Raw genomic sequence first — 10,993 nt, forward strand, 5'->3', positions numbered from 1 at the left:
AGCCTGGCCGGCTGTACACGTTGTACAGTTTAAGGGGCCCCCCGGCCAGGTGAACCTCGACGGCAAGGGATTCAACATCGTCTCCACAGTGCGATGCATCGGCTATTGCGGAGCAGGGATTGTTGCTCTCACAAGGGTGATCAAGCCTCTCTTGCCAGGTAAACGTGGCAGTGTGAAGACATGATACCCTGAGAAGCAAACAGTGTCTCCTGGAGCATGACAATGTCAATGTTCCTTGATCGCACTACTGCTTGGAGAAAAGCGTTCTTTGCAGAGAAGCTATTGATGTTCCACTGTAGGATGCTTAGATGGTGTGTCATGATGTTACTCAGCGATAGTTACATCAGAGACATTGTCGGAGTCTGAAAACTCCATTGAGGGCTCCTCGTCTGTTGTCAGACTATCCTTGGGTCCACTGGGAGGTGGAGAGCCTTTGGTAGCTCTGACTTTGGTTGGTTTAGCTTTTCTCTCAGGCTTTTTCTTGGCTGGCCTTGCCTGGGCAAGGTCAGCGTGATCTGGCTATGGCTGCACAGATTCAACCTGTTTTGGCTCTGCCTGGTTTGGAGTGGGGAGGGGAGTCTCGTCCTGGGGTGAGGGTGGGGCTGGCTTTGCTCTATCCAGCTTTCTTCCCTTCAGGGCTGCGACAGTCTTGGTCATTGCCATCACCGAAACTGCCTTCTCGGCCTCCTCACTCGACCTCCCCTGAGCTGTTGCTACTGCTGAGACAACGGCAGGCAACAGGAGAGTCATATCGACCTTACAAAGAGGAGATGATCATCTGTTGGGGAGGTTTTTGTGGTGCTGTTAGAAAAAAATGTCTTTTGTTCCTTCCCCAGACGGTGGTGCCTGGGGGGGCAGGAACAAAGTCTGGTTGCTTTTGAGCAACCTCTTGTCGCCTGAGGGCTGCCTCTTTCCTGACAGAGCAAGTCAGGCTCCAGGCGTGATGGTTCTTGGCAGTTGGGACATTTGGCTTTTGTGACCCTCTTTTCCTCTTTGTATGCCTTAAGGCATACCTCTGTGTTGTGTGACTTGCTACAGACACCACATTTAGGCTTGGCTGTACAGTTAACCTGGTGGTGACTGTATTTCTGGCACTTGAAACACCGAAGTGGTTCAGGCACATACGTTCGAAGGTTGTAGGTGCCCCAGTTACCCAGATCAAGGGTAGAGGTTGGGGCACCTTTAATGGTCACCAGGACTTGCCTGGTTGGAGTCTTCCCCTTCGACATTCGGGAAGCCTGCACGACCTGTGGGTGTGAAGCGATCAGTTCCACATTGTACGAGACTGAGAAGCCAAGTAGCACCATCTTGGTTCTCACTCACTTTCCTCCCATCGGTTAGCTCCTTCGTTTCCCGGAGGAAATTCAGGGTAGCTTGATCTTTTGGCATTATGATCATGCCTTGATCTCGGGCGACCCGGATCGACAGCCGGATTTTCCGTTGCAACTCCAATGCCCTGACCAATTGGTAGGCATTGTCGAAGCCTTCAGGTTTAGCTGGCACTTTGAACTGGGCGAAGCGTTTAGGGGGTCCCGACTCTTCATCAGAGTCAGTCTCCGGCTTCGGCCCGCCCTTTCGGCTTTCGGGCTTGTTTGTGGGGGCAGCCTGCTCTCCCCTCTCAATCGGGGAGGCCGTCTGAGAACTCCCTGACTTAGCTGTTGGCCTAGAGGGGCCAGCTCGAGAGTCAATTTGTTTGACTATTCGGTGGACAGACCCATTGGCTTCGGTCTTGTTCATCTTAGCAGCAGGTGTGACAGTATCATCCTGTGCATGGGGTTTTCTTTTGCCACTAGAAGGTACATATGGCTTCATGGTGACTGCCGTGGTCTGGGCCTTGCGCGGTTCGTCAACTTTTTTTTCAGTCTGTGGGGTTTGTTAGATTTATCCATATATTGGTACGTGCTTCATCCTCTCATGCCCTCACCCACCACGGAGTCCAACAAGGGGAAGCTGAGTGTCAGAACCAGTGTCTAACAGCAACAGGAGTGATGAGAGGATATATGGGTTTAGGAGAGGGTGTAGGAGCTTGGGAGGTAGGGGGATTGGCAGAGTGAGCGACATTACTGGAGTAGGGGGTAAGAGAAAAGCCTTGTCGACGTGCTTCCTGTCTGGCTTCACGTAGAGTGAGTCCAAGTCTGAATCTGAGAGTTGCTACCTCAGACTAAAATTTGTAGGTGGGGCAGCCTCTATAAAATACATTATGGGGGCCGCCACAGTTTGCACATGTGCGTGATTGTGCAGAGCAATTTGATCGAGTATGGCCATGTTGGGCACATAGCGGGCATCTGGCTGTTGAACGGCAATGTTTGGCAGGATGTCCTAAATGCCAACAATTTTGGCACTGACGAGGAGGAGGTTGGTATGGTCGGACAGGTAGGGATTCCCCACCTATGTAAACATTTAAGGGAAGGTCATGTCTACGGAAAGTAATTTTGGCAATGTTGATGGATTTCTTACAATTTCCTCTGGGAGGAATGGAGTAGCATTGTACATATGTTGCATCATAGTCTGTGAGACAAGCAAGTAAGTCCTCTCCACAATCTGACCATTCTTTGTCATGGATTGGGCAATCTGTTGGGGAGATAGATACAGTTCCAGTGCAAGTATTGAGGGTTGGATGAGGTTCTGTAGGGATGGGATTACCACATAGATCAGTTAGTTTTGTTAATGCTATAGCTTCGTTTTCAGTTGTTACTGTGACGAGACGGGAGTGGTTGCGTCGGCTACGGAAAGAGACTTTGCCTACTTGTTTTTGGAGGCATTGTTGGAAGAGGAAGGTGTTTTGAGAGTAGGGAGCTGTGAGAGGGATCACGAAAAATCGGTCCCATTTGGTTGGGCTAAATAGAGTATTTAGGATTCTTGTAGAGGTGGGGGTAGTAGAAGTGCGGGGACGTGTGGAGGAGGGAGTAGTGTTGAGGGGGGTAGTGTTACGGGGAGGTGGGCAATAAGGTTGTAAGGTAGTAATAAGGGGAGATGGGATGGTTGATGAAGAAGGTTGTGGGAGTAAAGGTGTTGAAGTTGAGCATGTTGGGAGAGTAGAAATGTCTCCTGGGGGTTGGTTATTGATTAGGGTTGATACTGTGCTAGTATGCATTGATGATGGGGGAGTTGTTGCAGTGTTCGGAGCCGTGGTCAAAGGAGAGCTGGGATTGGGGCTACTTGATAAAGGGGCAAGCCTCATTGTCCCTAAGATTGGGGTTATGTCTTCATTATTGGCCATGATAAGCCTGGAGTATGTTGGGGGAAAAAATAGTCCACCCCTCAGGGTCCCCTTGAGGGGTAAGGGCCAGGTATGGCAGGGGTATATCGTGCCCAATGCCCATGGTTCCCTCAGGCCGTTCAGGACTGACATAAAGTCAGCCTTTCATCCTTTCAGCACGGCTCTCACACCTTAGGAGGTGGATAGTAGAAGGGATTGATGAAGAAACTGAAACGAAAAGTATGAGTGGGAAAAAAGACTATGCAAAATTAGTTGAGTCGATGGCTGAGTCCCAAGGTTGAGGAGTTCCCCATCATTGGGTCTCAGTCTTCGTCTCCTAAGCCCCCCCACGACAACAACGGGCAAAGGATTGGGGGGGACCAGATTGTAAAAATAAATTGAAGTTTTAGTTTTCTGCAGCTGTAGTTATATACGAATAATTTGCTAGTATAGCTGTGCATTTGATTTGGACATTTCCCAAAAGAGGTTAATTTGCAAACAGAAAGAATGGTAGATGTGGATTACTGAACTATTTAAAGTATGAATAGTTATTTTAGACAATGAAGAGAATTTAGTGAGGCAGCAATATTTTGAAATTTGCACACTAGTTGATCTAAAGTTAATTGGCTCAGTATAGATATAAACTTAATAGAGTGAGAAATATTAATTAAACTTGTCATAACTTTTGTAAACTCTTTAAGGCACAGTGAATTACAAAACAGTTCCTTGATATTTCTATTTCTTTCTGTCAGGTGATAGTGGCTATCCCCTTGAGCCATACCTTTTAACGCCTCTGTTGAATCCAAGAACACAAGGAGAAACCCGTTACAACAGAAGTCACACCAGAACACATGTCATCATAGAGCAGACATTTGGCATGCTAAAGTCAAGATTCAGGTGTTTGCATCATTCTGGAAGAACTCTTCAGTATGATCCTGTTAAGTGCTCCAAAATTGCAATTGCCTGCCTGCTTCTCCATAATTATTGTGTGAAATGAAGGATACCAATTCCATTTGTTAAAAATGTTAGTATAAAGGTATATATGTGTATATATATTTATATATGTACATATGTATATATAAACATGTATATATATAAACATACATATATATATACTAATATATATATATATATATATATATATATATATATATATATTTATATATATATATATATATATATAAACATACATATATATATATATATATATATAAACATACATATATATATACTAATATATATATATATATATATATATACCTATATATATATACTTATATATATACTTATATATATATATATATACACACACATACATACTTTTATAGATATTACACACACAAACATATACATGCATATATATATATATACATATTTGTATACATACATGCATATGTATTTGTATACATATATGTATACATACATGCATATGTATTTGTATACATATTTGTATACATACATGCATATGTATTTGTATATATGTATGTGTACATACATAAATATGTATTTGTATACATATGTACATATACATGTATACATATATATACATACACACACACACACATATATATATATATATATATATATATATATATATATACATAAACTTATTTACAAATACACATACAAGTATGTGTATGTGTATATTTATAAAATAACTTTATACACATAAATGTACATATACATGCTACCATATCTGGAAGGAGTGGTTTTACATCTCCTTTTCTTAATTTTTTTTCTTTTTGTATGAATACGTGTAGTTTGAATATGCATGATCTAGAATACTGTGGTTATTCTAGATCTAGGGTAATTATAAAAGAGCATTAAAAAGTAAACATTTATTTCAATAATATTCAAAAGGTGAAAAATGTAAGTACATACATTTCTTAGGGTCCATTATGACCACAAGACAGATTTGAAATACAGTACTTATTCAATTATCCGTCCTTCTCGGATAATCCGAATTTTGTGAAAGTTTATTTCAAAAGCACGCATTACAAACTAACACATTAAATACTCTTGAAATATAAATGAATTGTTGGCTGAATGCGCGATGCCTCACACTTCCTGGCGGTCATTTCCCGCAACTGGACCAGAGTGGAAGTGTTTGAAAGGAATGCCTCTGGTTGCCAGCGAAGCCATGCGAGACATTTGTCAAGCATATTCATGGCTTCACCGTTTGATATTGGGGAGTTACGACCATCAACAGCAATTTTCTCAACCTCGTCTGCTGACTCAGCCTCTTCCAATTCATCTTGTTGGTTAATTAGATCAACTATTCCTTGATTGGTTAAATGCAAAAAAATGAAAAAACAATCATCAATTTCAGAAGACGATACTTCCATGCTTAGGGATGCAAACTGGGCAACAAAATCAGCATTTTCTATCATCTCTGTCTCTGTGGAGGCAACATTTTCATCAATGGGCAACAATTTTCTCCATGAATGTCGAATTGTGTCTGGCGAAACCTGTTCCCATGCTACGCTAATTCTCTCAATCACTTACAGCATGTCGATCGATTAGAGGAAATGATCCATTGACCCAGCATCTTGTGATATCAAGTCCCTTAAGACCCATAAAGGCATTTCATGCATTACAACACACCCTGATCAATTGTTTGAATCAAGGAAGTGGTATTTGGAGGCAAAAATGTGGCGCAAAATTTTCCATCTGAAGAAACCAATTCTTTATCGCTAGGGTGAGCAGAGCAGAAATAACAAGGCTTTTGGTTCAAAGCCTTGCTCTAACAGAGCTTTTTGGACAAACGGGAAAAATGAATTGTGAAACCAGTCAATTAAAATTTCGGTGGTGACCCATGCATTCTTCTGGTGTTGATAATTCAATGACTTTTAATGCCAAAGCGTGTGCAGAATCGATATTGAAATCCAAGGCTGGCTTTGAATTCTCGTGGACTTTCTGGATAGAAGAGGTCATGGAATTCGGATGCTTTTTCCAACAAAATCGGTCCAGTGACTGGACCGAAACCACAGATAAAGAGTGTCATCAAACTTTTCGCACATTCCGCCTTTCATTGATTTTGCTGTTTTAAAAATGATGCCATTCACACGTGTGATACTGTTTCGGAAACTCTCCAGATACTGTTACTCAAGCTGTGTTTATTTTTCATGCAAATATCTTTTCACTTTCTACCTACTATTACTTTAATTTATTGACATAAAATAAATAAATTCATACAGAAACAGGAATTGTAGAGCCAGGGCCCTCTCAATAAATTTCAAGTTGTAATTTTTAGTTTCTTTGCAAATTATGCTAAAATGAGCAAGGGGCCAAAGGGTGTGCCAATGTTGGCAAGAACAAAATTATCTTTAAAAAAAAAAAGCAAGAAAAATGCACCCATAATATTATCAAAAATGCCCAAAATAATTCATAAAGGTTTTTCACATTTTTTTAACGGACCGGATAATCGAAGTACGGATAAACGAGGGTCGGATGATTGAATAAGTACTGTAAACAAATTTTTTTGGAAACAAGTAATATATATCACAGCAATACAAATATACAAATAAAGAAATATAACATTTAGAAAATAAGAGTAAAGCTGTTCCTCAAACATTAATTACTATGTTGATCATGAATATTAGAATAGAAATATATATTTGCTTTCTGCCTTACTCTACAACATGAAAACCAGAAAAAAAAAAAATAAACTTTAAGTATAGCTCTGTTTCAATATCAACAAATAAAATTAATCTTAATTGACAGCACCAGAATTATTATAGTTAACATTATCATTGCCATGTCTAAACAACAAACATTTGTTACTTCCTTGAACTAAAGGGAAAATATATAAAGTATGCAGAAACCAACCACTGCACCTGTCAGAATTTTAAAATGAAAAAAAAATCCTTTTTTTTCAAAAAAGAAAGAAAAAAAAAAAAGAATTCTTTCTATAAAAGTATGATTCTTCCTAACTGAATTTTTGCATTAATCTACAATACAAAAATAATAAAGTAACTCTAGAATAGACTTGTTTTGTATAATAACAATCTCTCAAGGTACAACTTAATATTATGACTTTGTTATATATATACAAATGCCTATCACAAATTAATGTCAACTGTGTACTATAACTGAGTAGATTAAGACGAGTATTGTATAGGAAAAAAACTAAAGTATTATAACATTTGATAAAGATAGGAACTTATGCCTTATTTTTCATAACACCAGCAATTGTTGAAATCTTGATCTGCTCTGTTCTTGAAAGGGCTCTGCTTGTTGGACTGTTGCACAAAATCCATCCTGAGCATTGCGGTCTTCTATTAAAAATTGGAAACAAAGAAAATGTTAATAAATAAAATAAAATATATGTATTCTGAACTTATCATAAGTCTTTTACTTGATAATGAACTGACATTGATAACTTTTTAATATTCTCACAGCCTATACCCATCTTGTCTTCATTATGGGCAATAACATTAATTCAGGTAATTTACCTGCAATATAAACTGTATTAAAAATTATTTTTAAACTAAAAAAAAAAGAAATAAATAAAAAAATCATAGAACAACTGAGCCTTCATGATATCAATGGGTAAAATTACCTGAGTGACCAATGTTAAATCCAGTTGTATAATTGTGTTATAATGTGATCTGAATGATTATGCTGATATTTAATTATGTATGATTCACACCTTGATGAGCTGAGTTTGCTATTTTTAATTGTCAAAAAATAAATATCTTGATAATTATACATTTATGAAATTAATTCAAGAAATTACTATTTCTTAAATATTAAACACTAATAAGAATACGAAACAAATAAGATCCTACATGTAATACTGTTATTATCTACAACTTGACGAGTCGTATTTATTTATTTTATTTACTTCAAAAAATCCCTCCATTAGACTACATTTGTGAAGGATGTTTATATGGTGAATATTGTTCTTATAATTGCTAATTTTTCAGGAAATAAGTTATTCTTTAAATCAATACACACTCAGAAATTAAATAATAGCAAACAAATAAGGTTATGCATTTGATATTACCATTCTTTAAGTTATATTGTTGGCCTTTGTTTAATCCCTCAAAGTTCTATAATTCTTTGAATAAGAGAAATGATATATAGGTAATTACTAAGCTTCTACATTTTATTTTATTTATGACATGTTTTGTCTCCATATTGTGTTATGTGTCAGTGAGTGTACTATCATATTCTGCACTTGATATTACCCTCACATTACTTTGAATTACTGTCATGGATATTCAATAGTAAAAAAAAAAAAATTTGACACTCTTACTTCAACTATGCTGTGACAAGATTATCAAGTTATTATATGACATGTTCTGGATTTCCTTGACTCTGACTAAAAAGGTTTCAATGACTCGGGAGCAATGTCCACAGCTAATGCTGAGGGTATCTAAAGAATTTACGGAACAAAATTTACTTTTGAAATCTTACCTGTTCCTCCCATGTGTTTTTCCTCTGGTGTTGCCTTTTTCTTGAAGCTGCTCTTCGGTCTGTGATCTTCCTACGACCTCCTTAGTCACACTCTCCCAGGCGTTGTTTTTCACTTGTGCAGTTATTCTAATATCTAATTTACCTAGAACCACGTTCTTCTTCATTGCCACAGCTTCTATTAGAGCCAACATCTCTGATAAAACAGCTGAGATTTGTGGTTTCTTATTACCTATTATGTCTAAGAGGCTGACTGCTGATTGGTCAATCCCCTACCCATGTGCCTTCTCTTGGCAGCCAAGGGAATTAAGTTACGATGTTGACATTAGCCTTACAATGTGCTTACAACATTGTAATTTCAAAGTCACGGGACAACTACTGAATTTTTGACTGGTGCTTCTTTTAAGTGTCCCGCCGATGTGAAGGCCGATACCCTCGTTAATCTCACCAATTAAAAAAATATAAATGAATGAATGATTGAATAATTCAAAAGTAAATAAACTAAGGTTTTTTTTTTTGTTGGCGTACAGCGCTAAAAGTAATTTTATTATAGATTTTTCTATGTATTTTTGTCCGTAGAATCAGAATATCACATTATTTTTTTGGAGAAATTAACAGTTTTTGAGTTATTTGCCTTTAAAGTTATTTTCTTCCTATCTATTACTGAAGGAATTCAAACTTTAAAAAGTCGTAATATTCAGTATTATAAACAAGGGGTTAGGTTAGGTTAGGGGTTAGGTTAGGTTAGGTTAGGGGTTAGGTTAGGGGTTAGGTTAGGGTTAGGTTAGGTTAGGTTAGGTTAGGTTAGGTTAGGTTAGGTTAGGTTAGGTTAGGTTAGGTTAGGTTAGGTTAGGTTAGGTTAGGGGTTAGGTTAGGGGTTAGGTTAGGTTCGTTTCTCCATAAAACGGTTGTCATATTCGGATTCTACGGACAAAAATACACAAGAAAATCTATATTAAAATTAATTTTAGGGCTGTACGCCAAACGAAAAAGATCCTTAAACTCATATCGATTACCAAAATACGAATGAATTAACTACATTTTAAAAATTAATCCTTACAGGAAGTTAACCGTTTTGAGTTTACCACCCATTTTCGCCATATGGCAATCTCCTTCGCAGGTTTTGTATATTGCTTCAATTGATTATATTGCAAAGGGGAAGTGAGGTTCCACTTCTTCCACGAACTAATGATTTTCGACTTCATACAGCAGTATTATAGTAATACTACAATAATAATAAATGTATAATATTTATGATTATTTCTACAGATGATTTACTTGTGCCATAATTCTACTTGTGCACTTGCAGTCGCTTTATTACTAACGAAACTTTTATTCTTGCAGAAAATGTTTAATCGGACTATATTTTGAGAAAACAGTTTTAAAACGCCTTTTTTCTTCTCTCGAAGGACTGATTAGTAGTTGCCTTCTCTTTTATGTGTAATGTGGCAAGTAAATGGTAGAAAAAGAGGGCTCAATTACCTCCTTTGTAATGTGTTTTACCAGCTGGGATTCTCTAGAAGAACGCGGGAAAGGGAGACTGAGCACACCATTTCGTAACACCCGCGGGAACGGGAAATCTAATCACAGAGATAACATGTTCGAATTTGGTTTCATTCGAGATAAATAATGTGTTTGGCAAAATTAAATACTTGAACAAAAGGAAATTAATTATAAAAGAAAATACTTAAACAAAAGGAAATTAATTATAAAAGAAACCTCAGTTAGAAAAAGAAAACAGTTAATGACATAAAATGATAAATACGGCTTAAACAATATACAACAAAATAAAAAGGTGCACGCACCAAACTCGACCTTTAAGAAATAAAAAAAAGGCAAAATTAAATAATAATAATAAAAAAAAAATCGGGTGAAGTAGAAAAACAGTAACAAAATTAAATACTTAATGACAAACATCAAAGTATGACCAGTTGCATTACTAAAATCCATGAAAGAAGAAGCCGCAATAAAGGCTAAGAGAACGCCTAACAAAATCCCTGCTAGTCATTTTAACATGGAGATAAAAACATTCGATAGAAATTTTAATTTGAAGTTTTGCAGCTGACAACCTACATAAATCAATAAAAGAAGAAATGTCCTCCGAGTTTACCACACATTTTTGCCACATATATATTTATATATTGCTTCAATTCATTGCATTGCAAAGGAAAAGTGAGGCTCTATTTCTTCCACGACCTAATGATTTTCGACTTCGTATGTGGCAAAGGCACTTGTAACTTTGTCATCTTTGTTTGAGAAGATTCCATTTTGAAAAACAATTATTAGGTAGCTACTCGTTGGTCGCGAGCCTTGTCTCTCTATACTAAGGCTGAACATGCATAAAACCAATAAGGTATTCGAGCTAGATGAAATTCA

General features: G+C 37.4%; 1 protein-coding gene across 1 annotated transcript; it reads right to left on the reverse strand.

The window, feature by feature from the left end:
* Positions 1-6,440: 6,440 nt before the first annotated feature.
* LOC125047860 lies at positions 6,441-10,263 on the reverse strand. Its single transcript, XM_047646383.1, has 3 exons — positions 10,100-10,263; positions 8,621-8,825; positions 6,441-7,476 (listed from the first exon to the last, which is right to left on the reverse strand). The coding sequence occupies exons 2-3, from the start codon at positions 8,809-8,811 to the stop codon at positions 7,362-7,364; spliced, it is 306 nt and encodes a 101-aa protein (XP_047502339.1). The 5' UTR covers positions 8,812-8,825; positions 10,100-10,263; the 3' UTR covers positions 6,441-7,361.
* Between the last annotated feature and the right edge of the window lie 730 nt (positions 10,264-10,993).

This window comes from Penaeus chinensis, chromosome 42 (genome assembly GCF_019202785.1).
Source record: "Penaeus chinensis breed Huanghai No. 1 chromosome 42, ASM1920278v2, whole genome shotgun sequence".
NCBI lineage: Eukaryota > Metazoa > Arthropoda > Malacostraca > Decapoda > Penaeidae > Penaeus > Penaeus chinensis.

Excerpts from the sequence above, each read along its gene's own strand:
- LOC125047860 (XM_047646383.1), bottom strand. The coding sequence starts at position 8,811 with ATGTTGGCTCTAATAGAAGCTGTGGCAATGAAGAAGAACGTGGTTCTA. Across the intron at positions 7,477-8,620 it reads AAAACACATGGGAGGAACAG|AAGACCGCAATGCTCAGGAT; the intron begins GTAAGATTTCAA and ends AATTTTTAATAG.